This window comes from Amblyomma maculatum, chromosome 1, assembly GCF_055883805.1.
Source record: "Amblyomma maculatum isolate TAMU_Amacu chromosome 1, ASM5588380v1, whole genome shotgun sequence".
Taxonomy (NCBI): Eukaryota; Metazoa; Arthropoda; class Arachnida; order Ixodida; family Ixodidae; genus Amblyomma; species Amblyomma maculatum.
In genome coordinates, this window is record NC_139344.1 from 394,385,600 (window position 1) to 394,413,480 (window position 27,881).

A 27,881-nucleotide genomic window follows, 5' to 3' on the forward strand; every position below is an offset into this window, starting at 1 on the left:
ACGCCGGCCACCAAACTGCAGCTGGTTGGTTGTCACGGACATATTAAATTTGTGACAAACAAAGTGATCAAGTTTTATGTTCTTAGCAGACTACACCTGAAGACGCAGAATTCATTTTCAAAAGAAAGGCAAGGAAGAATGAAACTGTTGAAACTGAGGTGGGTTGTTTAATGTTGTGAGCAGTTATGTCTGGAAATTGTGTTTATTCTACCTGTATTACATGTATATTTGAGGCCCAGCAACCTCAACATTGTGAAATTTCACTTTTCTTTCCAGCATTCTTGCCCTTAAGTGCAATGAACAAAACTTTGCTTATCCATGAGAGTTTTTTGTGAAAACTGCAATTTGTTCCTTCTGTACTTAAATACCGTTTCACATCGCGTGTTGCACGTTCTGGCTATCATCTGGCTAAAAATTGCACTTTCTCACTTTAGACGCACCGGAAATTCGCAGACAACAAAGAATACAAATTAGCCTGGTGCCTGCGTACTGTGCGACGTAACCGCACGTTAAATAATCGCATGTCATCTGCATTCTCTGTAATCTTCGACTGCAACGCCCCTCAGCCCGAGTCGCTTTGGCTTTTTTAAAGCTCACAATACCAAACCAAAATAATTAGCTTTATAACTTCGACCACTGTGCACATCGGGAAATGGTATGTAATGCATCTTCAGACCAAAACTTCGTCATTTAAGCAGCATTTAGTAGCGCGACAAGCAAAACAACCGGCACAGCCGCATCGCCCGCTTTCACGGTGCCAAACAGCCAATGTCACTCCTGACTTGCTTATTTTGCTTACCTGGTTAAAATATTTCAAGTGGTAACAATAATTTTAACATTTTGTTGGTATGACTGCGCTGCAACCGCAGCAAAGTTTACCCCAGCCACGGCCGGTCTCGAGGGAGACCGGCCGTGCCCCAGCGCGAGCCGAGCACGCATCGAAGTGCTGAGAGCAGCGCCACCTACGAGAGGCATGAAATGTAGGAGCGGCGCTCGCGGCCCGCTCGCGTCACCTAACCTTTCTAGCCACCATAACGGCACATCGGAGTTGACTAGCCTAGTGAAGCTTTTCGCTCGAAAAGAAAAACCACGGCGCAGTTTAACGGTCTGCTGCAAAGGAGCAACAATTAAATGAGATGGATGATGGGCCACGATTTCACGACCCTCGGAGAAGCCGGTTTGACTGGGCCCAGTGTGCAAATATGGCAGTGCCCTTCACCACTATTCCAAGTGATCACAGAGTACCCGGACCACGAGAAGGATGGATGGATGGATAAAACTTTATTTGAGCAAAGGAGTTTGGGACTGGCAGATCCCTGGGCCCCCGCACGGCCCCACTGTACTCAAGCGTTCATGCCCCGAAGGTCCATTACGCTGGTAGCCCGGCTTGTGACAGAGATGTTAGAGTGGGCAGGAGAAACATGCTGGGGGTTTAAACATGGCTTCTACATATTTATAGGTGCGAAAGCTTTGTTCAGACGGTTTGATTTCGGGGGACGCTCAATAAACGCCTTCAATGCCCCCTTTTCATTCAGCGATTTTTGTTATATTTTTTTGCTGGTTTTGATCATAATAATTATTTTACAAAATGAAAGGCGCAGTGTCATCGCTCTTTTTCTGTGGACACTTGAACCGCGCCGTATGGGAAGGAGTAATGTGTGAGTAAAAGCGGGAAGAAGAGGTGTCGTATTGAAGGACTTCGGAGTATTTCGACCACCTGAGGCGACAGTGCGATATCGCACAGATATATACCTCCCCGCTTTGCCTCTGATGGAGCCGAAACGAAGAGGTGTCCGTGTGCTGTGCGATGTCAGCGTACGCTAAAGATCCCCAGGGGGTCGAAATTACTCTGTAGGCCGCACTACGGCTCCTCTTTCTCTCTTTCCACTTTCACTCCCACCTTCCCCCTTCCCTTACGGCGCGGTTGAGGTGTCCACAGAGAAGCAAGTGAGACAGCTACCGCGCCTTTCCCTTCCTATAAATCAATCAGTTCTATCGAAACGCAGCCGCCGAGGTCAGGTTCGAACACCGGTACTCCGGTTCAGTCGCCGAGCGTCTTAAACACTGAGCCACCGCGAGGGCCGCTTAATTTTCGGTAAAAAGAAGGCGCCTACACTTCATTATAATATTGTTTTCTTTCCGCGATATTGTTATTTGGTTTATAGGAAAAGCGAAGTGTCTGTCAAACTTTCTAAACGCCTGAACGGCCTTGGGCCGTAAAGGGAAGAGTGAAAGCGGAAAGAGAGGTGCGGTAGTGGAGTGCTGCGGAGTAATTTCGACCAGCTAGGATCGCTCAGAACAGGACACCTCTCCGTTTCGATGGAAGCGATACGGAGAGGCGTTCATGGACTAATTTTTGAGGAAAAGGCGCCGCATCTGTCTCACTTTCCGGTGGACACATGCACTCAATTATTTCATTGATTTCGTTTCGCTTGGTTATGGTTTGGTTTGGTTTGGTTTGTAGGGTTTAACGTCCCAAAGCGACTCCGGCTATGAGCGACGGCGTAGTGGAGGACTCCGGAAATTTCGAGCACCTGGGGTTCTTTGACGTGCGCTGACATCGCACAGCACACGGGCTTTAACGTCCCAAAGCAACTCTAGTCACGAGAGAGGCCGTACGTAGGGGGGAAGACGGAAGGGTGGTAGTTCCTGGCCCTACGGGGCTGAAACGGTAGGTCAACGCCGCTTGCGGTGGGGGCTAGGCAGCCACCGAATTTTATCTCTTGTAGGCCGTCATTGCACCCGCCACTGCTTCGGTGGTGGACGACAGCTGTTGTTGCGGCGCGCGTCTTTCTCTTTCGCTCTTATTTTTCCTTTCTTCTCTATTTTCTCTTCTGTCCGGACGAGGCAGCGAAGATGGTTCAGCTATATAGCCATTAGCAGGCCCGTCTATTTTCTTCTCCTTCTTCCTACAGCCACAGTAACAACAACAACGTATGTGGTGGAGGGCTCAGGGAAGTTGGACCACCTGGGGTGGTGGTGGTGAACTCTTTTATTACGCCCAAAAACAGCTAGGGGACCAGTCAAAGGACCGGTTGCGCTGGCCTAGAGGATGTCGGCGGGGATCCCAATTGGGATGTCGTGGCCTCCAAAGCACGCTCTTTGTGCTGATATCGCACAGCACACGGGTGCCTTGCTTTTCGCTTCCGTCGAGGAACGGCCGCCGCGGCCGTAATTCGATCCCGCATATCCTTGGGCACAGCAGTCGAGCGCCCTAATCACTGCACCACCGCGGCACTGAAGGTCATTCGATCACAGCCACTCAAGGTCACTCAAAGTCATTCGGTCCAGGTAAAATCCGAAGTTACACCCCCCAAGCCGCTACGACCCGAAACTATATCATTTGTGGCCACACTGTGACGAGCTCTGTTTTCTATCCCACATGGTGTGGGCCGGTCAACAGTCTTCACTGTGCCCTCCTCACCCCACCCTCACTAAAGAGGCTTGTGAGACCTAGCTTCCTCCTCGAGTGCGACGGTACAAATAAGCTGGCCACGCACGCTTTGCTCGTGAGGGGACGCGGACTGTGTAGGTGCCGGCATTCATCACTTGTTCCGGCGCATCCGAAACGGAGTGGCGTCCGTGTGCTATGCGATGCCGAGCGCACGTTAAAAAACTCCAGATGGTCAAAATTTCCAGAGCCCTGCGTCTCATAGTGCTCATAGCCTGAGTCACAAATCATTAAACCCTACAAACCAAACTTTTATGTTTTGCCTAATAGATGTTTCAGTTTTACGCTCTAAGAGAGAGAGAGAGAACAACTTTTATTTAAAATGCCTGCAGAATCGGTTAGGCTCCCTCCAAGCAGGGAGGACAAGCTTTTACCGTGACGCGGCCTCTACGTCAGTCTCGTGCGTTGTGCTCCTTGAGGTCTTGTTACGTCCCTCGCTACTTCCGCGGGTTCGAGAGGGCCGCCGCCCCCTTCTTGGGGGTGCTGCCCCCCCCCCCCCCCCTCTCCTCGGTTTCGCTCGGTCGCTGCCTCTCTAGAGCTGCCGAGACCTGCTGGACGGCCTTGAGTTGTGTCTCTTGATCACAGCTCCTCGTTGCAGCCTCTAGCTGCGGCGGGATCGTCGTCTTTTCGCTGGCTTCGCGCGGATTTACGCTACAGTCCCAAAGGATGTGAGCCGCGGTGGCTCTCTCCTTCGCGCACAGTCTACACATGTCGCTCGAGTGCACACTCGGACACATGTGCTTAGCTAGCACCGGGGTGAGCAGGGACCCCGTCTGTAACTGTCTGTATAACACTGCCTCCTTCCGGGTAAGCCCCGGGTGAGGTGGCGGCATAGTCTGTCTGTTCAGTCTGTACCATTTCACTATTTCGTTGAAGGTGGTCATCTTGTCCTTGGCACTGCGCCGCGACCAAGACTCCGAGTCGGCCGTGCTTGCAGCCGCGCGGTTGGTTAGTCCTCGCGCGGCCGAGTTGGCCGTCTCGTTGTGGTTCACGTTTCCGCGTTCCGACACGTCACTGCCCATGTGGGCCGGAAACCACTTGATCACCACAGGACTTTTGCGTCCGATGTCTTCGGCCTTGCGCAGTATGCGCGCGGCCTCACTACATACCCTACCCTTGGCGTAGTTCTTCACTGCCGTTCTAGAGTCACACAACACTGTAGTGCATCCGGGGTCGGAAACGGCCAAGGCGATGGCCACCTCCTCCGCCCGGTGCGCTTTTCGAGTCCGGACGCTCACCGCGGTCTTCGTTGCACCCGTCGATGCCCCGACAACCACCGCCGCGTATGCGTTGGTGTTCCCTCTATACTCCGCCGCGTCCACGTAGGCGGCGCCTTCTTCTCTGGTGTGGAGGTCTACGAGAGCCCTGGCCCTCGCTAACCTCCGCTCCCTGTTGTGCTCGGGGTTCACGTTCTTCGGGATCGGTAAGACCCTGAGCTTTCTGTTGATGCTATCTGGTATAGGTACGTCTTTCTGCTGCTTGCCTTTCCTCGGTTCGAGGCCAAGGTCCCGCAGTATCTGTCTTCCGGTTCTCGTTTCAGAGAGACGCTCGAGTTGCGCCGTTCTCTGTGCTTCGGCTATTTCGTCCAGCGTGTTGTGGACTCCCAGCGCCATGAATTTTTCGGTGCTCGTGCCCCCGAGGAGACCGAGTGCCGCCTTATACGTCTTGCGTATGGTGGCGTCTATCTTGTTACGTTCACTCGGCCTCCAGTTGTGGAAGGCGGCCACGTACGTTATGTGGCTAACTGCGAAGGATTGAACGAGCCTAGTCAGGCTCTCCTCCTTCATCCCCGCTTTTCTGTTGGACACCCTCTTGATGAGTTTCATTGCCGCAGCCGCTTTGCCCGCGAGCTTGTTGACCGTTTCACCGTTGGCTCGGTTTCGCTGGATGAGCAGCCCGAGTACTCGAATCTTCTCGACCTCCGGTATTACTTGTCCTCCCGCCGTCTTGACCGTGATCTTGGGACGCTCGTACTTGACTTCCATATTCTTTCTTTTCCTGCCCGATCCTTTCGGGGGAATCACCAGCAGTTCTGACTTGGCCGGAGAGCAAACGAGTCCAGACCCGTCCAGCTGCTCCTCGATGGCGTTGACCGCTTCTTGCAGCGTTGTCTCGATGTGTCCGTCGCTTCCTCCCGGTACCCATAGCGTAACGTCGTCGGCGTAGATGGTGTGCCGGACTCCCGCTACTCTTTCTAGCCGGGTGGCCACCCCGATCATCGCGAGGTTGAAGAGTAGCGGGGAGATTACCGACCCCTGCGGAGTTCCGACGCTGCCCAACTTCTTCTCTTCGAGCTGCAGGTCTCCCGCACAGATTTCGGTGGTCCGTTCCGTCAGGAAGTCTTTGATGTACTGGTATGTCCTCCTGCCCATGTTTAGCCTGGATACTTGGGCCAGGATAGCCGAGTGCCTCACTTTATCAAAGGCGCTCTGCAAGTCCAGCCCGAGTACGGCTCTGTTGCCCTTGGTGCCCGTCGTATCGTCGATGATCTCGTTCTTCAGTAAGATCATGGCGTCTTGCGTCCCGAGTTTGTTCCGAAACCCGATGATGGAATTTGGGTAAAACTCCGATTCTTCCAGGTAACGCTGCCACCTGTTCATGAGATCGTGCTCGAGGACCTTTCCCACGCACGAAGTGAGCGAGATCGGCCTGAGGTTCTCTATGTTGGGTGGCCTGCCAGGCTTGGGGATGAGGATCGTCTTGGCTGCTTTCCATTGCTTGGGTAGCCTTCCTTCTTGCCAGCACTTGTTGTAGAAGTTCGTGAGTGTTTCGATGGCCGCTTCGTTGAGGTTCTTGAGCGCTCTGTTGGTCACTCGATCGGGACCCGCGGCAGACCTTCCATTGAAATCCTGCAGGGCAACTCTGACTTCCCAGGTCTGGATGTCGCGATCTAGCGTCTCGTTCTCTTTGCCTTGGTAATCCGGGTGTCTTTCCGTGGGGGTGGTCGGCAGGTACTTGGCGTCCAAGCGCCGCTTGACCTCGTCTTCCCCGTGTTCGCAGATTGCCTTGTGTAGGATCCTGGCCAGGTTGTTGTGTTGGTGGCCCTTGGTCTTGGTTTCGTCGAGGAGGTGCCGCAGCATGTTCCACGTCTTGCCCTTGTGCATCTGTCCGTCGGCTTCGTTGCAGGCCTCGTTCCACTGTTGGGTGCATAGCACCCTGCAGTGGACCTCGATCTGCCTGTTGAGCTCGGCGATCTTCTTCCTTAGACTTCGGTTGGTTCGTCGCTTCTGCCACCTCGCCTTTATGGACTGCTTGGCTTCTATCAGGTGGGCCAGCCGACTGTCCATCTTGTCTATCCGTTCGTCCGTCTCTAGCTCTTTGGTGGCTCCTTCCGTCGTCTCAACGACGTTGGCCGCCCATTGCTCGATGTCCGTAATGTCCACTTGCACCGCGGATAGCGCCTTTCGAAAGGCGTCCCAGTCCGTAATGCGATGCTTCCTTATGCCGGTGTTGCCTTGGCCTTCGAGCGGTACGACGACCTCCACGATGTAGTGATCGCTGCCCAGCTCTTGGCCCGTGTTTCTCCATTTCGCTTCTCTTGATCCTCCGTCAGTTTTGACGAAGGTAAGGTCCGGAGTTGTGTCTCTCGTAACAGATGTGCCGATCCTGGTGGGAAAGGCCGGATTCGTGATTAGGTTCAGTCCGACGTCGGTAGCGTCTTGCATCAGCTCTCTCCCCTTGACCGTCGTTCTGATGTAGCCCCAGTCTTGGCTCGGAGCGTTAAAGTCTCCGCACACTACGAGCGTATTGCTCCCCGCGACTGAAGTTGCCTTGTGGAGCAGCGCCTTGAATTTCTGTTGTCCGTGGGACGGATTGCTGTAGACGTTCACCAGGAAAGTGCTCTCCTTCCTCTTCTTGCCCGTGATTACTTCCACCGTGCAGTGTTCGATGGCGCTTCTGCCGATCATTTCGTGTTCCACGAAGGTGATCCCTTTCCTAACGAAGGTGCAGACCCCTCTACCCTTGCCCTTGGACGTGTCCCTTTTGCTCGGCGGGCTGTCGTGCGATCGGTAGCCCGGCAGTCTCGGCGTCTCTTCGCTGTGTGTTTCTTGAATCATTATGACGTCTGGTTTCCTCGTTAGTTGGTGCAAGTGTTGCTGCAGCACCGCTCTCTTGCCGGTAAAGCCGTTGCAGTTCCAGTGCCAGACCAAGAGGTCTCTCACTGGTGGTGTGGATGTTGCTGTACGTGCTGTCCCGTCCATGATTGCTGCAGTTTGGCGATGATCTGTGCTTCCATACCTTGTATTTGTGCCTGTATCTGCGTCTGCAGCTGTGCTTGCGTTTGCGCCATCATGTTCCGGATCGTGCTCTGTATGTTCGTTGTCATCTGCTGAACCGTTTGCGTGAGCGCAGTAAGGCTTTCGTTGGTTACCTTGCTGATCGTCTCGAGACGGTCGAGTCTGTCGTCCTGTTTTTCGATTCTCTCCATTGTCTTTCGTTCCTTGGCGCCCTCTATGGCTCTCCTCTTGGGAGCCGGTCCCGCCGCTTTCGTGGCTCTCGGGTCCACCTCGACCTCTGGTTCGTCCTCGGTTATCTCTTCTTGTTTCCTCTCTTGTGCGGGCTTCGGCGGCAGCTGCTGCTTTTGCTGCATCGCAATTAATGTCGTTAGCTTCGCGTTGATTTCCTTGATGGTTGCGTCCTGTTCGGCGATTCTCTGCTTTAGCTTCTCGTTCTCGTCTCTTAGGGCTTTTATTACCACCCCGTTCTCTTCTTGGAATTTCTTCGTGGCGTTTTACGCCGGTGGTTGTCTCTTCTCTGCCATGTTTGTCTAGACTGTTTCGGCCCAGGCGACTCTTTCCCCCGATTGCGACGGTCTGTGGCGGCTGGCGCTCCTGCCTTCCTTGCTGTTGTCCCTCTTGCGGCTGCTATCGCGCTGCCTCGAATCTCCGCGGGGTCTCTCGGCAGATGGCTCTCGCAGCGGCGGAAAGCTTTTCGGATCCAGTTGTTGCTGCCTGGCTTCCATCTTGCGTTCCCATTGCCGTTTTTTGAGCACATACGGCATCTTGTACTTGTTCTTGCATTCCCTCTCGCCCGTTGGATGCTGTCCCCCGCAGAGCCTGCACTTGGGCTTGCATTCGCGTTTGTGATCCTCGCTGGGGTTCGCGATTCCGCAGCCGAAGCATACTCTGGTGTTAGGATTCGGGCATACGTCTCTTCTATGGCCGATCTTGCCGCATTGCCTGCACACGTCAAAGTGCTTGCGGTAAAGCCCGCACCTGACTAATATCGAGCCATACTTGACGTAGTTCGGTACTTTCTCTCCTGCGAAGAGTACTATCACCGTGGTTGTATTGCCGATTCTGTGCGCCTCCACCGCTAGGGGGTTGCACGGGTTCACGATGTTTTCGGCTATCTCCTCCGGGGTGTCGTCTACGGCTATGCCTCGGAAGACTCCCTTGACCGTGCCGTCCGGCGCCGTTCGGTAGGCGCTGACTTCGTATGTCCTGTCTCCTACGTTAAGGGTTTTGACCTTAGAGTACAGCGTGGCACGCCTCTCGTCCGGGGTGCTGACCACGATGATGTTTTGCTGCGCGTTCGTGCAGATGGTGTCTGCTTTGGCTTCTTCCTTCGTTACTCGAGCCGCCGTCATGACGGCCGACATAATTATTGAAACCTCAGTTCTCGCTACGTTGAGACCTCCCCGTGGTCTCATGGCTATCTTAGTGTCTTCCTTCGGCATGTCCATCGGCATCCTCGCCGCTTTCGTTACCGAAGCTGCAACTCTCTTAGCAAAGCTGGCCCTAGTCTTGGGTCTAGACTGGCGAGTAATGGCAGCGGACTCACCGTTTTCCTTGCCGGCCATGATCTGCTTGACGCGCTTGCCGGAGGCCGACCAGCCTTCGACTTTTTCCGGTGTAATGTCCTCTCCTTGAACTTCAATGCACGTACGCCCGCCGAGACTGCCGATGCTCGGTGCTGACGTCATGTTGTCTCCCATCGACGTGGCCACTTCCATTTCGGACGCCATCTTGGTCGTACTCGTCGCCGGGTTAGGCCTAGCGGCCGAGCCCGTCGCCACCGGTGACCGTACTCGTGGTAGGCCGACGTTAGGCTTAGAGAAAAGTCCGCACCGCACCAGAGAAAAGTCCTCGTAAATCGGGAGAATCACGTACCGCTTGGTCAAAACTGGTACCGGTCGATGCCCCGCACCTTCGCGCACACTTTGGTACCAAATATATCGCGGTAACTGTAAATTAACACTAATAATAATAATAATAAAGAGGCTCTAATAAAATGTGCCTAGACCACACCGCGTGCTGGAACAGCGGACTCTATGAGAATATTTGAGAGCAGGAAAAGGTTTTACAGCTTTTGGCTGGTAGAGCCGTTGTAAAAAGAATCTATCCCTTGAAGTGAAACTATTATGCCAATGTAACCTGTCAGTGTTCATGAGCCGAAGCTCAACCTCCTTAGGCTCGGAAAAGAGCATGAGAAACGGAGGTGGAACACTTTGTCCCACGTTAGCCAAGGTTACGTGAAGCCGCGGGTGCATGCTTTCACTAGCCTCGACTTACTCAGGGTATCTTTTATTTAATTTTCGCCTCATTAATGAGGCATAGCACAATTAAGCATATATGCTTAATTGTGCAATTAATTAAGCATATATGCTTAATTGTGTATTTTTTTTTTTTGCTCAACCTGTAGTCAATCAGGCCCCACGTGTGATTTGCAAAGTTGTATACCGCACAGGAATCTCCCAACAAAAAGCGTTTTCTATATACAAATAAACTGTGCTTGTTTGTTTTTACTAGACCCCACGTGTGGTTTGCAAAGTTGTATATATAGCCCAACAAAAATTGTTTTCTATATCTAAATAAACTGTAACTTGGTATTTTAGGAGAAGAACTTGGCGCAGTATCTGTCACACGTACACTTCTCGGTGCCGTAAGGGAAGAACTGAGAGAAAGAGGTGCCGTATTGAGGGGCTGTGGAATAATTTCAACTATACCTGGGGATATTTAACGCCCACTGACATCGCGTTCATAAAAAAAAAAAAGAAAAATAATGTTACAGAAGAAAAATCCCGCAGAATATGAAGAAAAGAAAGCCATGTAATGGGGAGCTGGTCTCAAGCATGCAATGGATGAACAAGGTTGTGCGCAGTGTGACAGGCCACGGGGAAGCGATAGGACGTTCTGCCAGATAACTGTAGGTATTTGGACCTCCACTTCATTGCGCACGATGGGGCAAATGCGTATTGTGTCGAGGATTATGAAAGCGGTAAAGCATCCAATTAAGACTGTAAAAATTAATAAAACTTTTTGATCCTACGTGAAACAAGGCACACTCTACCGAATAATTTGCGCTGTTTCGCGACGAAAGCCGTATGGGCACCTACGACTGTAACCTCTCACTGATTGAATCTATGGAGTCAATTGGTCAGCGGCCGTGCTTGTGGGACGGGGTTCATGAAAAAAGATTGATTAACTCATCATGCTTAGTGCATGGTCAGTCTCCCGCTCAATCGGTGGCACACCAAAGTAGTAAGGAAGAGAAAACAGTGACTGATTACGGAGGCATTCATCCGTAAACGTAGTACTGATAGAATGCTGGTCGCCAGTAGAGGCGTGCCCTTCTGCCACGTTGTTCGGCGCGCAATGTGGGTAAGTGAAACGGGAGCTTGCAAGAAAAAAAAAAAAAAAAAAAAGGAAAAAAAAAAAGTGCGTTCCGACACCGGGAATCGAACCCGGGCCTCCTGGGTGAGAGCCAGGTATCCTAACCACTAGACCATGCCGGAGATACGTGAGGAAGTTGTACAAATAATAGAAGTACTTAATTTTCACACGTTGCGTTATTTGCTTATGCTGTTTTTATAATGTTTTTTCTATTCTTAATAATCGCCGAGAATAAGGTCATTACAAAACAAACCGAATCAGCTTCGTCATGAGCACGTTACACTTCAGAAGCATGAACGTTCTTAACCTTGATATTTACGTTGGTCCAGAGGGGGTTAAAACTGGAGCACTTACAAAAAGCAGTCCTTGCCCTGCCGGGCGAGCGAGAAACCGCCATGGGTACCATGGGCCAGTCAATCACGACCGCCATAGAGAAAGAGATCTCTTTCTCTATGCGACCGCGACGCACCGCCCGGCGCTGGGCGTTCTCTCACTACACAGCACGCCGCCGACGAAGGTACGGAATCTTTCCTCTATAATATTCCTTCGCTTGCTGGCCATCGAGGACTACAATCGTGGCAATTTTTGACCCCTTAATGCAAGTAGAGTGCTAGAAGAAAGTGACGCAAGGCAATCGACGCGCCGCCACCGCACGCAGCCGCCGACGTTCTCTTTGCTTTATGGCGCTGAATTTAAATTGCGCGCGTGATATATCACGGCCGCTCAATGGAGGCGCCTCCATTGAGCGGCCGTGGTTATATTGTCAATTTCTGTGCCTGCTCCCGCATAGACAGCGGTTCTCTTTGGTACTTTGGTTATCTATGGCCGGTTTGGTCGGCGCGCATCGAATGTCGTGTACATGTGCGCATCCGGGCGACTCGATCGGCGCCGTCCGTGTGCCGCTTTTATTTTTCATGTTTCAGTGGCGACGACGTGAAAGATTTGGTTTATGGGGTTTAGTGTTCCAAACCAACTCAGGCTATGAGAGACGCCAATGTGAAAGCTAGCTATGACCATATATTATAGTGAGAGCTGAGCGTCTGTGCATCGGCGCAGTGAGCGAATGGCTATGGAAGTGTGCGATCCTTTCGACTCGGGTGCAGAGCGTGAATAAGCTCAGAATCATGATTATAAGCAGCAGTGGTCCGCGATTGAGCTATACAAAACAAACGAAAGCAAGCAGAGGAAAAAAAAAATGGCTGAGCGTCGTTTTTCTTGGCATTGCTTTGGTTAAACTTGGCTTTAGACATGAGCACACATAGTCGAGGACGCCATCAACTACGAGAGGAAACACGTGATGCTGTATATTCCGTCAAAGGTCAAGTGTTATAGGTCAAGTGGCTGATACACGGTACCATGGTTAATCTATATAACCACACTGTGACATCTGGCTGAGGACAGCACAGAGAGCTATAGAACGGAAAATGGTAGGAAGCGTGCAGAGTAAGCCAGGTGAAATAACTCGAGCTAATGACATTCTATAGTGGAAATCAAGAAAAAGAAAAGGGCAGGACATATCTTGCGAAGAGAGGATAATCGATGATCGCGAAGGGTAAGAGATTGGATTCTAAAGCGTAGCAGGGGGAAGGAGAAAGTTAGGGGGGTGGAAGAGGTTAAGAAGTTCGCAGAGGTCAAGTGAATGCGGCTTGCACAAGACCGGGTTAGTTGGAGTAATATGGGAGAGGTCTTCACCATGCAGTGGGCATAATCCGGCTGATGATGATGACGACCTCTGGCTTGTTGAAGGTCAAGCGGGTTACCAGGCTGACATTGGCTGATACATGGCTATAGTGAAGCTTTCGTTTCAAAAGCAATAAATTTGAACCATGTGTTAAAAATTTTGAACGGGACTGAAAGTAAACTACCATGTCTCTCATGTCGCGCGCGCGCGCGCGCGCGCGCACGCACGCACGCACGCACGCACGCACACACACACACACACACACACACACACACACACACACACACACACACACACACACACACACACACACACACACACACACACACACACACACACACACACACACACACACACACACAATATAGTTATCCCAGGAACGACCACCCAGTTCAAGTGAATGCTCTCGGCGGATTGTATTCTCCTTATCGACTTATACCTCTAAGAGGCAATTTGTACCCACTTACTGTACTAGGAGAATTATTGTTATTAGCGAGATTTATCATATAGCGGAGAGAAGGTGTAGTCACTGCGCGTGCGCTGGAGGCGTCCGGCAAACCAGTACACGTCTCTGTTATTATGGTCGACTTCAATGTGAGAGTCTTTTTTGTTGTTGATGTTGATTTCATTAAAAGAAACTTGGAACGGAAGTTAGGATCAATACTCGAAAGCCGGCAATTAGGTTTATGTTTTTCCTGCATTTCATGGGAACAGTGTTTAGTGTAGGCAAGTAAAAAAAAATATAGATTAAAAACAATGTTGCCTAGGCCGCACCTAATAAAAGCCCGACGGGCTAAATGTATGATAATAATGGTTCTGATAAAGGCTGTATCATTTGCAGCTTTCTGCAAAGCGTGATCAAAGTTACCATCTTATGTAGGCCATACAACAATGAGACCACGCGGATCGTTTTACAAAGCAAATTTTTATTGTCTCTGCAGCTTTCGGAAGATCAGTGTCTTAATTGGAGAAACTAACCTTAGTTACATCAGAGCGTTTTTTGCAGGGTTAATGAAAAGAACATTACCTGGGTTCAGATGACAAGGCTGCTTAAAAGGCAACTGCGGAGATTTTTTGACATTCTAATATTCTAGTAAAAATTTTACCATTGGTTCTTCTCTCCGTCTTGACGCATTCTACAAAATTTGGGTGCCGTACGATGATCCATTCACGCGCAACACGGCTTTAAAATATACCGTTTTCATGGCTTAAGTTGATAGTATTTCTGCGGGCAACACAGAGCTTCTGACGTCACAAACAGTATATCGGTGTTACTGTCCACTTCCCGCGTGGTTATGAAATTGAGAGGCTTATATTGAACTACCTCAGACATTTTATGCAGTGCGTCATGATTTCCATACTTTATTTTCACCATCCAACGCACGTACGAGTGTTTATCTAATACCGAGTGTGACGTCCCCACTTCATCAACCGGGACGTCGTGTCTGGCCATGAAAGCAGTTTCAGTTTCGATTTGCTGCTTTTCTTTTTTAAAAATACTTCTAATTGGAATTTAGAAAAAAACGTTTTTTTTGTGTTGGGGTCAGGACATGCCGAGGAATGTAATTCAACTAAACACACAAAATGATGAAAAACCCACCGGAGTTGCCCTATAAGCACATACTTTGGGAGGGCAAGGCACAACTGACAGGCGTTAATCCCGAAACTCTCTCGTCGAGGTGGTGGAAGAGGAGGTTTGCTTTTGAGAGCAATCTGTAGTGCCAATTATTCCAGTCCAGCGGAGAGAGCGCCTCTCTCACGACGCTCGCGTCCAGTTAATCACGCTGAAAATGTCTCACCTGGTTGGTGCACCTTGACTCTTCTTCGTTGAAGCTTCCGAGGCTTGTAACCTCAATCTGAGATCTTCTCTCATCGCGGAATCCTCAATGACAGACAGGATGGTGCGGTCTCACGCATTGGAAGCGTCGTCTTGAAAGTCAGCTGAGCTCCTCAGGATAAATTGCGGCTTGACTGGACAGCCATGACCACCGAAGAAATCGCGACCGGCCTGGTCATGCACGGAAGTGACATAAAGAGTGATAACTAGAAAATGTTACTCATTAGCTGAAGATTTATGTGCCGCAAAAAAGCCGACGTAGTTGGCCGGGAGCGAATAATTCTGATTGGTCAACATGTTGATGATGTCACAGCCGCACGAATTCGCGCGGGAATTTAAGCGCTCATTGGTAACGTGACGTCACGCATGGGGGAAAGTGAGTAAATCATCAAATGTAACGCGAATAAAAAGTGGTCCTATGCCTCATATGCTTGAACATCATAAGGATATTAATTGCGTTCAAAGCAAACTTCAAGAATTTTGCTGGTATTCCAACTCACGACCCTTTAGCGTTCTTGTACGCCCTAAACGACTCAAGGCACGCTTGCACCAGCTGTCAATAACATGTGGTGCTACGCGTAACATGACATCTTATAACGGCATGAAACTGGGCATGTAAGAAATCAGATAGATGACCATTGGGGCAATAGTAATCAAGCGAGTATAGCAATAGTCTATGTTGCCGTTTTATATCTTCTTTCTTGCAGTGGCATGGTAGAGTAGGCATCAGGCAGCCATTGAAAGCCCCTCTGCCCCAACAAATGGCGCGCGAGCATTATAAATTGCACAACACTCTCGCCTTTTTCATTACTTCCTCTCACATCTATTTTAACTCTCCTCTGTTCACACCATGCATCGGTGGTGGTTCGACCAGAGCCAGTGCGATCGAAAGCCAGATTATTACTTGAAGTAAAAACGGACGCAGTCCGTGAAAGAAAAAAACAAATGTAATCAAGAATTGAAGAGAAATGCAAAGCGGAAGATTGTTTAACTGATAACATCTTTAATGAAATAATCTTCATTGGTGAATCGTTCTTTTTTCTGGTGTCGCAGAGGTTGACATCGCAGATAGCGGCCCGGCTTACGACGCTGAAGGCATCCCCATCTTAACTTCGGAAGGGCCGGAGAGCTGCCACTTGGTGACGGGCTAGGTAGAGGAAGGGAAGGTCTGTGTGGGCCGCAAGTCCAAGGCTTCCGCTGCCGCTATTCAGGAATATTCGGGCCAAGTCGAGGGAGTATCAGGAGCCCGGAAGGCGCTCCGCAATTTCGTTGGCTCAACTGGAGGAACAGATGCGGGGTGAATTCCTCCTTGCAAGAGGGTAATCTGTGAGCTGCCGTCCAGGAGCACCCAGTACGAAGACGGACAAGGAGCCGTTTATATACATTGGGACATCTATTTATTTATTTTATTTAATTACACGTACATACATACTGCAGCCTCTTTATGGAGCTATTGCAGGAGTGGGTTAAACAAACGTATGTAAACTTCATACAAAAGCAAACAAACAATAAGAACTTAATTGACATGAAGTAAGTCAGAGGGCAAAAATGTAACTCAGAATATCACAACAGCAGCACAGAGATACAGTACCAAAAGGTGAATGCTGCAATACACTGTGACACCAATAAAATACATAATGACAGGTTGAATTGACTTCTAACTGGAAACAGTTTAATGGCAGTGACCAATAAATGTTCCACCGGTTGAGTTCCAGTATTGAGTAGTGCGTGAAAAGAAACTGTTTTTGAAATTATCAGTGCGAGCAAAGTAAGGCCTAATGTTAAGGTTATGGTGACTCTTATTTGAGCGAAGAAGTATTTGAAGGATACAGACGGGATGCGAGACACGAAAAGAAAAATTGACGATGCAGTGAAGAAACTTCAGTGACTAGTGACGGCATACGGATAGAAAGGTTAGGTTCATAGAAGACAAGGTACGAGAGGGTGAAAAATGTTGATTATAGCGATGATATATGAACCTCATTGATTTTCGTTGTATGCTCTCAATGAGGTTAATATGTCACAATGCTCATGACGATTCCAGAAAGGAGAAGCATAATTTAGTATTGGACGAATTAAATATTAAATTAATAACTTCGTCTCTTTGAGAGCACTGGTGAAAGCGTGCCTCGGTTACGAAATTGGTATGTTTCGACCAGGACATGTTGGTGGTAAATATGACGCCAAGATACCTATAGTCCGAAACCTTGCTCAAGGATAAGTCATTGAAAGTGTAATTAAACAATTAAGTAAATTCATTATTAGAAAATGACATTGTCACAGTCTTAGAAAAATTTATTTTAATTTGCCAGGTCTTACACCAGGTACAGGTTGTCGGGATGGACGCCAAGAGAAGGCATAGATGTTCAGGGACTTATGAGGCAGACAAGGATACTATGTCGCCGTTCGCGCCTGCTAGGATCCGTTGTCTAATGCTACTGACCCTCTGAAGGAATCTTCCCCAGAATAGATCTAAGTAAGCTTCCGGTCGTTCGGCAAGTAAAAGTACCTCATATACTCTCTCCATGGCAGGCTCACGACAAGTTGAATGTAAATATTCCGGAGCCGGCTCCCCTGGGGCGCGCAATGAGGTCGATGGAAGCCAGGTTAGCCTGTACACAAGAGACGTCATTCTGGAGGGCCCGTCTGGCTGTCTGAAGAAACTTGAGAGGGTCTCGCAGTAGCCACTCACATCGCCTGCATATCTTCTTTGCAGCCCACTGGGAGGGTAGTGCCTCGCAAAATAGATGAGTAACCTCTTCCAGAAACACACGTGATTATGCCACCTCAACTGGACTTATTTTCAGGGCAACTCATTCACTGACATTTGTATAGCTCTTCCGTTTCTGCGGCTGCCGTTCATAGCAACACTTCTTTCCGCAGTAATACCGACGCTGCTGCTACGTCGATTTAAATATGTTTGCGAAGCGCTTCGCTAAGAGGAAGGAAGCGTACAGACAGTGCCTCGGCGAGAGAAGCGAAGTGTATATGGAGAACAGCGCGAAACGCCGAGCGCGTGACTTCAGCCTAGCTTTATCAGTCTGTGTCAAATGAATTATGCCGATGGGTGCTATCGTTTCTCGTAGTTCAAGGTTCAGATCGCCTTATCGCGGGTCATAATCCTGCTCAACAGACTGTGTTCGTAGAATGATAAGATTACGCAAAAAGGAAGCGCGAATAAACTGTTTCGCTCCAGGTTGTCACCTTCACTGCGCGTTTATGAAAGACGACAGAATGGCTTGAAAGAAGAAGAAAGACAGGGTTGCATAACGTGGACGTAGTGCTTAAAACGTGAATGAATACAATCCACTCCTAGCCGAGGACATCGTATCACAACTTAAGCCAAGCCAGCTGGTTGAAAATGTCTTAATAATGATGGCATTATAAAGGGAGAGACGGGGTATAGCTGACACACACAAGGCGAAGGGCGTTCCGAGAAGGGACTAGACTCTCTAACGAACACTTCACAAACGTGATGGATTCAGCCCCCGTCTTGTTTGCGCTATGCAGCAAATTAAATAATGCCGAATTTTCAGCAAGGGAAGGAGATTCATAATTCACGAGACGAAATTTCGCAGCTTGTTCAACAGACTATATGCATCAACACCCTGGCAATGGCTTGCTATAGCATTTCTTTTGCCCGCTATGTTGGCAATGGTAATGCATCTACATTAATACCTCTGTCTTCTAGAAGAGCGTTAAAAGGAAGAAAATGTAAAAACGAGTGTGTTGGCTAGAGAGCGAGCGCCGACGTATAGAGCAGGTGAAAATGATAAGTGCGTGACGTTATCGACGCTATCGGGATGTGTCAAATGCGTTGGGGCATGCAGCGCTCCTGTACGTTTATCTAACTCCATGAGTAAAACCGTGTAATAGCGCTTCACACTGTGTGTGCTATTTGCTAAATGTGGAAGTCCCTGTTGCAGGTGTGCATGCATACTCGTATAACATGGATTGATAGGCCTACAAATAAGCGAAATACGCAATAATTGTCGCACTTTGAAGATCACCATTGACGGAAGTCGAATGCTCTGAAGGCGGGTATTGGTATGTACCGTTTGGGTCATGAAGTGAATCAGGTTTTTAGGGACGCTGTAGTGAGGTACTCCGAAATAATTTCGACCGACTGAAGATCTTTAACGCGCAATGATATCGTGTACATAGGCGCTTTCCGCAGTTCGCCTCTATATTTAAACGCAGAAAGCGGGAAGACAGAGGGGGAGGGTAGATGCATGCTCGCTCTGGTGAACGTATGGGCTGACACAATGCAGTGGCAAACTTATATAGTCGTGCTAAGGCTTGCAATATGCCTGCTCATCGTGTACGCCATTTGTAAATCTGTAACATGTATAGTGAAGCTTTAATGATATAGGCGAGTTAACCGTACACTCGGTCGACAGGAAGGCCGATTCGGTGTCGAAAGAATGATGTGTTTGAACGAATAAAGAACAGAAGAGCATGGGAATAATAATACGCATGGTGTGCTGCGTGCCTGATTAGGGCTAACAAGGTTTTGGCTGCTGTCATATGCCACGATCCGCTACATGATACGTTAATTATACCTTTTGGTAAAGCCGTCGCGAGAAAAATCGCCATTTAATGAAGGTGAATGTGGCGACCATTGACCCGTATTAAAATGGGTTACACAAGCCTTGTGAAACACTCCATTTCAATACCTGCTTTCTACAACGACACGGACTACGATTTTTGATCCGTATGCACTACTCTGCGGTGGAGGAGAACGCCGGCCCGTCGAGGAAAGACATGGTGCATCGACAGACATGCGGGGTACGCATGTACGAAAATAGAGGGAAGGGTAGGAGTGCATGCTGGGGCCGTCAGTACCTCTCTTTAACACGAAGCTTTGACTGGCAAGCTCTGAAATATATAGGCAGTGTTGAAAGTCCGGCAGAGGACTTGGCTTTTCAAGCTTTGCCGGCAACATCTGTTGCCGGTCTGGCGAGAAATATTGACGTTACTGGTCATAGATAAACATTTGTACTTACTTAGGAGACGAATAAGACTTATCCCAAAAGAGGATACCTACTTGTGCCCACATATGCACGTGAAAGAAATTTCGTAGCTTTCGAAATATTACTCACCACACCTTTGCTGGTTTTCGCGCGCGCGATATACGTGGAGGTAACCTCACTGTCTGCATGCCGGTGCTTTGTGGCATTCGGAGCTCTCCTATTCGAAGGACGAAGTAGGTATAGAAGCACGAAGGACGCTTGGTATGGCTTAGGAACATCTCTGAAAGATGTGACAAATTAGGCACTCTAGCCACTGAGACGTATACTTAATTAGAGTAACCGGTCGGCTAGGGCCAAGAAACAAAGCGCACATTTTTGAGTCATTTCTGACTGCACCGCGTCTCGCCCAGTTCAGTGCTGCGCACAACAACATGCAAAAGCAATTGCTTTTATACACTTTCCCCGGCGCCGGCGCGCGAGGATGCTGTAGTTTATTGGCTTATAACTGTCACGTGGCTTAAGATAGCAGAGGCATGCGGAGGGACGGGAAGTGACATTACCCTTTCCCTATCTTTCCTTCTCTGGGGGTGAAATAAAGATACGCAGAAAAGAATCATTGGCTGGTGATCGTGCAATGGGGCACGGCAAGACTTCATTTGCAGGCTGCCATTGGTTCTGCTGTTGATTCACATTCTATAGCTCTTATCGATCGATTGTGCTGCCACCTATACCTGTCACTGCGCTTGCCGAAAGCACCAAGCTGTCGCTAGTTCTTCGACGGTCGCTTGGGTTGGAGGAGTAATTAAGTATCCTACACATCCTAACACTTTCATTATAGGAGGAGCACTCAGCTAGCGAAAGCTGCCAATACATGACGGCGGATGCTACAGCTACTGTGACGCTTGTGGAGGGCTAGAGCTACTACTGACCTTGTGCGACAGAAAATTCTCAGTTTAGTTCATTGCTCAGTCTTCTTGTGCCACTGCAACCGCTCTCCAGTCCATGCCTGTGAAGAGCCAGCGGCAGCAGCCTGACGAACTCAGTCAGCGAAGAAACGGCGGATTAAACGCGAACGGGAAGAGCTATATGCGAAGGAGCAGCAGAAGCCTGCTGACCGTCTATGAGTGTATTTACCCATTTTGAAACTCACACACGGGGAGGATATAGACCTATCAATGCTGGACTATTGTGTCTTCCCCACGACCGGCATGGAGATGCTGTAACGGTTAAATCCGGCAACGATGTGCTTGAAGCTGGAAGGCGTGTTGCGGTGCCCAGAGCCATAACAACTAAGTAAGAAGTGCTGTGTAGTTTTAAAGATGATATAAGCTTAGCGCACATTAGCTAAGCCGCGCTTGCGGGGTAAAAAGCAGATCATTTCCTCCATGTACCTGTTACGCCTCCCATGCGTTGTCGTCCTATCTCGCTCGGTGCCGCTTCGGCGAAATGTATAGACAATAGAAAAGCCGTTGCCGTGATTGAGTATGTAGATCACCGGACGCATAATTCGGAGGTCGTGGGCTCGGAACCTACCAGCGATATCCGGTAGTTCTACTTTCTAACCGATTATAGCATGAATACAATATTATCTCACATTTAGCAAAACACAAACAAAACAATGATTTCCTTGATGTCTGTGGCCGTTGGTTCCCTTCGCATTTAATCTGCATGTTATGCGTGCCAGATTGTATTGTAACATAATCACTCCCCATTCGCTTTGCCTTTGATTCGCTTAAACTCTGACAGTGCGGAGTAGAAAACCCGATAGGAGGCTGCTCTCACTTATACCTCCGACTTTAAAGACACTAACCAGGGGAAAGAGTGAAGATATGTAGACGCGAAATTAGCGCGAATTAGCAACGATGATACAAATGACAAAGTGAAACATTGTGGTCGGCAAGCGTATACGCTTGTTATTTCCTGTTTCTAGCGCTCAGAGAGCTAGATCACCGTCGCCAGCGAGCTGACTGGTGCTGATAGAACACTGTAGCTATGCCTCTGCATTATTTTCCGGAGACGCTAGAGATAGCACATGCCCTCTTCGCATACCGCGTAATTCCGTCTCCTCAACGGTAGAGTCCCGCAACTTCTTTCTCCTCACTGGTTGCCTTTGAGAGGCTTAAACAGCGATTGTTACCGAGAGGTGTCTTTGAACGCAACCTAAAGGTAACATACACTCACTGAAGGCAGGAAATGATGACGGTGGAGCTAATTTAATAGTGTTACCGTAGTGATGCTATCAGCGCGTTGCTCTGTTCACGGCTGGTTTTTGCGGCTATTAAGAATGAAAAACATCACATAATGCAACCTAAAGGGGAACAGCCCCCTAGAAAGATCTTGGTAGATTATTTTAGCATTGCGCTTTAAAAAAATCTGAAAAAAAAAGTTACACCTGGAGGATTTGAACAGATGTTCTATTCGCTCAGCGCTAAGGTAGATATGTCAATTCATAGCGCCATTGAAGCAACGAGTACAGCCGGGTTTTAAATGCGCTGTTATTTATATTTACAATATTTCCTCAATCCGTCGCCAGCTGACGCTGCTCAGAAGACCCTACCGTTGAGAGAACGGAATCTCGCTCCCATACCGGCAGCTCGTTCGGCGCAGAGGCGCGCAGGGGTATGAAGCGCCCAATGATCCTGAACGGGACTGCCAAGCTGTGCGCCCTGCAGCGACTCCGGATGACGATGGGGAGAGCGTGAAAATACCGTTTTCGCTAGCACCTACAAAGCTTGCAGATCTGTTTTCTCTCTCTCTCTCTTTTTGCGCCTATAAACCACTTTAAAGCTCAAAGCAGAAAAAAAAATTAGTTTATTTTCCAAACATTCAGATTTTTTTTATTTTTGCAGACCCTCCATTACTACCCATATGATACATTGGAAGGCCGAATGCGACTAACAGACACTTCCGACAATATCCTGCTACATGCAAAGGTCTGTGCAGACCGCAACGGCACCCTGATAGCACAGCGATAAATGTGCGCGGCGCCGAAGTTCGAGGTTGCGCAGTCTGCATCACGTATATCTTGTCTTCAGGGCCATAGAGGGAGTCTTGCGATGCTGTGCGATCCTCTCGATTCCTGGCCGCGAGAGGAGAACTGACTCCGGCTGCCCTCGCAGCTTCAACTGTGAACAGAGGAGTCTACCTTCGTGTTGCTCATTTTGACATCGTACATAGGCCTTTGACAGCATAAGTTTGATAGGGACAGTAACAATGCCAATAAAAATGTGCAAAATGTAGCCCTTGTTCTTGATACATTTCCCCTCCGCTGAACTTAAAATTATAGATTATCAGCGCGACCGTTGCCACAGCTGCAAAGCAAAGAAACGGTGCATGAAACTACACGTATTTTGGGCACTCAGTTGGCGGACAGCGGTATACCGGCCCACTTCCTCTGGTCGACACGTTACCACCGTGGAAGAAAAAGAAAGAACAAAATTAGGAAGGAGTGTGACTTCACATTCTGTCTTCTCCCCACAAGTGTGCTGCATAACTGAACGATAACACTCCGTCAACAGAAGCGATTAGACCATAGTTCACGATAACGGCCGACGGCGCCCGTGAAAGCCTTAGTTGATCTCGTCGCAATATGGGAGGGTATCCGTGCACTGTTCTCCATTAAGAATGTCGCTAACATGAAAACAAGCACTGTCGTAGCTGTCACGGCTCCGAAAGCATCACATGAACGAACAGGGCGAAATAGACCGAGGTGGCACATCTGTCTGCAGGTAGCCGAGCTCGCTGCGCACAAAGCAACTAAAGGCGATAGGGCTGTATTCGATATGGTTGCAATGGCCGCACACGTCAACAGTTCAAAGGACTGCAGAGATAAGGACAACGGTTGAAGAATGATAAGAACCCTTTCTACTTGCACAAAAGGTGATAAAAACGCTGCAAATTGTCGGTATGGAAAATGCTTGCCCTTTCTAACCTAGGTCGTTTCAGGGGAGTGTGATTGAGCAGTGAGGTCTAGCGCATCAATCATATACAGTCATGGAGGAAGGAAAGAATTTAGGAGAGGCCCTTGCCATTCCCAATGCATTGGAGAAAGTGTGGCGGAAGTGACGTCAAAATTTAGGGTTAGCCAAGTCGGGCCATTAGCAACGGCGACGGTGTTGCTATGAGAACACGGGCCACTAGCAACGGCGTTGCTAAGGGCCCTAGGTACGTGAGCGTCGCGGAGAAAGAGAATACAGAGGGTAAAGGAGGAAGAGAGAAGTTGCAGCGTCCGGTCGCGGCGCGGCCGCGCCGGCTTAACAAAAATGACGTCAGGACCTCGTTCTTTCCGGTCGTCCTTGCTGATCAGCACGTGCGGGCAAAAAGTCGAGATTGAGTCAACTTTTCTGCGGACGAAGGATGCCAGACCAGTCGTCTCGGTGCGGCCGCATACGTGCGGAGCGGGTCTGAAAAGCAACCTGTTGTCTGTTGTCTGCCCGCACGACGCACCACCGTGCTTTTTCTTGGGTTCGCATGCACGGTTGGTTTGCTGACCTTCCTATGTGGGAATGATTTCTTTTAGCACCACCACACTGCAAACACTGCGGTAGTGCAAAGTGACGTTGTGTAAGCCTTGGGACGGAATGAAAGAGAACGCACGTCATCGTATACACCATGCTGCTGTCGGGCTATTCCAAAACATTTATTATTACTGGTCGAGTTAATTGTCAGCAGCACAAAAAGAACAGAAGGCACATTCTGTATATTTTTATTGACACAGTTTCCTTCGACAGGAAAGTTACCTTCATCTAAAAAGAGCTTTTTTCTTGAAACATATATGACATATTTATAATAACAGCATACGCACTACTCAGATATAAGCCTGTGTAGATTCACCAGACGTGCCACGCTTAGCAGTCTGGTGATATTTGAAGCACATAATCCTAGACATAATTGCCGCAAACAGTACAACGAAAGGATACCCCTTATATATCAAAAAACGAATTGACAATCACAGGGGCATGCATTTGTCGTTATTTCAATCGTATTCATTTGGTGAAAGCTGCTAGAATTCAGAAAGCAGAACAAAAGCTATTTCTGGGCCAATGACACAACAGCAAAATATTAATTTTTACGTACAGTTGCATAATCCGTTAATGCGATAAACCAACACTTCTGCGGTCCAAACGCGGTAACTGCTTCACCAACAATGGTGACGAAATAATAGTTCTGTCCAGTCCACCGGCACACCCGGCGGCTCGTCGAAAAGCGTGTAGCAGTGCTTGTCGCAATCCGTGAAGGTAGCACTGCGCTGTTCCAAATTCTTCGACGGCCATCAGCACAAAAAGAATCACCGACGCAAATATCCCTGCACCAACATCCCTGAAGCGCAGACGAACCGATGTTGAAGTGCCGAAGTGATGAAGACTGTAGAGCTCTGGACAGTTTTGACGGAAACTAGGCCGACACAACCGTGTCAAGAAACGGCGTAGATGGCGTGCGGCTTTCTGACTGCTTGTGTTTGTTAAAAATACAAAAGGGATTGAAAGAGTCAGAGGGACACTTTAATATAGCGTCCTGAAATGAAAGTAGCGCGGGAAACTAGACATGGTGGAAGGGTCTCGCTGCAGCATTCACCGACTGAAGTGCGCGGTACGCCGACTGGCCAGGCATGAACAGCGAAGTGAGCGCGGGCAGGTGGGGAGGCGAGGAGGCGGGAACGTTGTCTATCAGTTCCTCCATGCCGATAAATGTAGAAGGACGTGCTATTCACGCTAAAGCCCTCTTTCCTCCATTGTTTCACGCTTCACTAGGGCCATTGAAAGGAGGGGCAGGCAAATTGATACAGGTAGATGAGAAAGAAGAAAAAATCACTACGTCACACACACATATAATCTCTGTTATGAATATCAAAACGGTTATCTGCTCTATCTGATATGGCGTAGGTATAGACAAGTGAGGAAAGGGGAGGAGCCTGTAAGGTGGAAAACGTTGACGTGATAAAAAAATAATAGATTTTGGCGGGAATATAAATGGTGCGATCTGCACCCTCCTGTGTTACCGATATTTCTTGCTACTGAAACTTGACCGTTCGACATGGCTCAGACCAAGGCAACTTCAACACACCAGTATGGACGTTGGAACGTTGAAAAAGTGACCATCACACCTGGTGAGATGATCTGTGTGCAGACGAAATGAAACCATGGCTTAAGATGCTGATATTCCGTGGCGTCATGGCACGAACGGGATCGTTCGTGCAGAACGGGGTTGGTCAGTCGCTCAGCCTCCAACGAATTGACTAGCTATTAGGTGTTCTAAACTCATGTGGAGTCCGAAGGACTCACACACCGCTCCCTCATAAACTTCTCCTCGGTGACCATGGATACGTTCTTTCACGCTTATCGGTGGTGAGGGAACAAGGGAACCCAAGGCAGTTTGTTCCCTTCTTGTGCGCTGTGCGGTATTTTCGCTCAAGGCGCCCTTTGGTGGTCTCCGAACTGGACCTAGGGGGTAAATAATTGTGTTGCCTAAGTTGTGTGAGTGACGCAGTTAGCTACAACTGAAAGTCTGTTTCGGTAAAAGGTCTTTTCTGCTGTCGCGTCGAACGATCCACATTTTGATCATTTACCAGATCTACTTTGAGCTACATGTAATATACAAGGTGCTCAATTATTTGCACGGGTTTTCTCATCATTTCCTTAAGGAACCACAATAGAAGCAATGCGATGCAGTGTTCTTAGGTATATATCAGCCCTAACATATTATGCAGTTAAAAAGGGCGCTTCCAGATGTCCGCACCCTATCTCGCTCAACAGTGCTGAAGCCTAGCTTGATCATGAAGTTTTCAATTGATTGCGATCTAATTTGTAGAGCTATCTGCTCCGACTTTATAGACACTAATATGGAGCTATCCTGGCGCCCATTTGATGCATTATTTTTACTCAAATCATGTCTCCGCTGCTTTATTTTTTGTATGCGCGGATGGTAATGAATTCCATTTCTTCTTCCTTAGTGGACTTTCAACGTGAAAGTAGCGGACTGGAATCCTTTGGTTGCTCCCAAGCCCATGTCATTTTCCAGGTATTGCTATTTTATCAAGACAGTTGTCTTCTGAAGCGGCTTTGGAGTACCAGAAAGGGGCCTTGGAATGCTAGCACCTTAAGAAAGGAAAACTTTCATTGCGCTTGGCATGCTACATATGCACTAAATGATTCTGCCGTTTTTCTGTGCCATGGTCTCGGGTTTATTTAGGCTAGTGCGGTGTTTCATTAACAGTATTTTCACGTTTTGTCGAAAACAGGCTGTGGAAGCCACGTGGAAGGCACAGAGGCCAATCAGCATCAACATAACTGGTGGCAATTTTATTTACAACGTGAATTCTCCGGACACCCATAAGGAAAGGCTGCGAGATTTGTCAGGGGTCCATTGTGAGCCTGACTGTAGATCCTTCCCGGACAATCACCGACCGTGTACTCAGGTGGGTGCAGTCCACCGAAATAGCCTACGAAGCTTCCAAGCTTCTTGGGTGTTTGAAAATCTGGAGGACGAGACAACTTGTCCACATGGAAGTATAGTGTTTGTTGTACTTGAGATAATAGGCTCCCGTATTGTCTCTTTCAGCATACGGGATGCCCGGAACCCCATTGAAAATGCTGGTTCATGTGAAGAGGCGCTGAACGACACCAGGGCCATGATTCCACGTACTCACCTCGACAACCGTTCCATGATGCATCTCGAGTTTCAACTTCTTATGACGCTAATAAATTGACTAATATTTCCAACATTGTTGCGCATTTCTCTGAATTATAAGCATTCCAATGAACCTAAGTCCAGATAACAATAGAATTCTTCTAGAATGAAAGAAAAAAATTGTGCTGATGAAATTCGACCCTGTATCTCAAACAGAAATTTTTAAGCATGAGATGCTTTTCTGTTGTTGTCGGCGAGCTTGAAGTGACGTCCCAGACAACACACATACGTCCCAAAGACATCCCATGGATTCCGAATATGATAGAATCGGATGTCCTAGGGAAGTCCGGGAAGTCCCACAAAAATCCCGAAAACATCCTAAATGAAACAAGAAGTGACTTCCTCAGGATGTGCCAAACAATACCGAAAAGGGACATGTTTGGGGTACTTCAGGAGCTTATTGGGACATTATTTAGATTTTCCTCTGCTTGTTATTCTACGCCCTGTCTTGTAGAGGTCTCGTAAGAAGCATGCAATTATATGAATCTCACCTCATGGTGTTATGAGCACTCAAGTTGCCATCTTTAATTTGTATTGAGACAGGGCAGGAATGATTTGGAAAGAATTGGAGGCAGAGTTGAATTTCAACTGGAAAGACCACTATGCTGGAGGTGACCACTCCCAAATTTGTTATATT

General features: G+C 48.6%; 1 protein-coding gene and 1 non-coding gene across 2 annotated transcripts; one reads left to right on the forward strand and one right to left on the reverse strand.

The window, feature by feature from the left end:
* Positions 1–11,117: 11,117 nt before the first annotated feature.
* On the reverse strand, positions 11,118–11,189 carry TRNAE-CUC (transfer RNA glutamic acid (anticodon CUC)). The gene has a single exon. It is a non-coding gene; the product is annotated as a tRNA-Glu (tRNA).
* Positions 11,190–11,334: 145 nt separating this feature from the next.
* Positions 11,335–27,269, forward strand: LOC146208609 (uncharacterized). Its single transcript, XM_084587302.1, has 4 exons — positions 11,335–11,584; positions 26,508–26,575; positions 26,796–26,972; positions 27,116–27,269. The coding sequence occupies exons 1-3, from the start codon at positions 11,336–11,338 to the stop codon at positions 26,842–26,844; spliced, it is 366 nt and encodes a 121-aa protein (XP_084443428.1). The 5' UTR covers position 11,335; the 3' UTR covers positions 26,845–26,972; positions 27,116–27,269.
* The last annotated feature ends 612 nt before the right edge of the window (positions 27,270–27,881 follow it).

Coding starts and splice junctions, on each gene's coding strand:
- LOC146208609 (XM_084587302.1), top strand. CDS start 11,336: ATGAGCACGTTACACTTCAGAAGCATGAACGTTCTTAACCTTGATATT. Junction 11,585..26,507: donor ACAGCACGCCGCCGACGAAG/GTACGGAATCTT, acceptor CTTCTTCCTTAG/TGGACTTTCAACGTGAAAGT. Junction 26,576..26,795: donor AAGCCCATGTCATTTTCCAG/GTATTGCTATTT, acceptor TGTCGAAAACAG/GCTGTGGAAGCCACGTGGAA.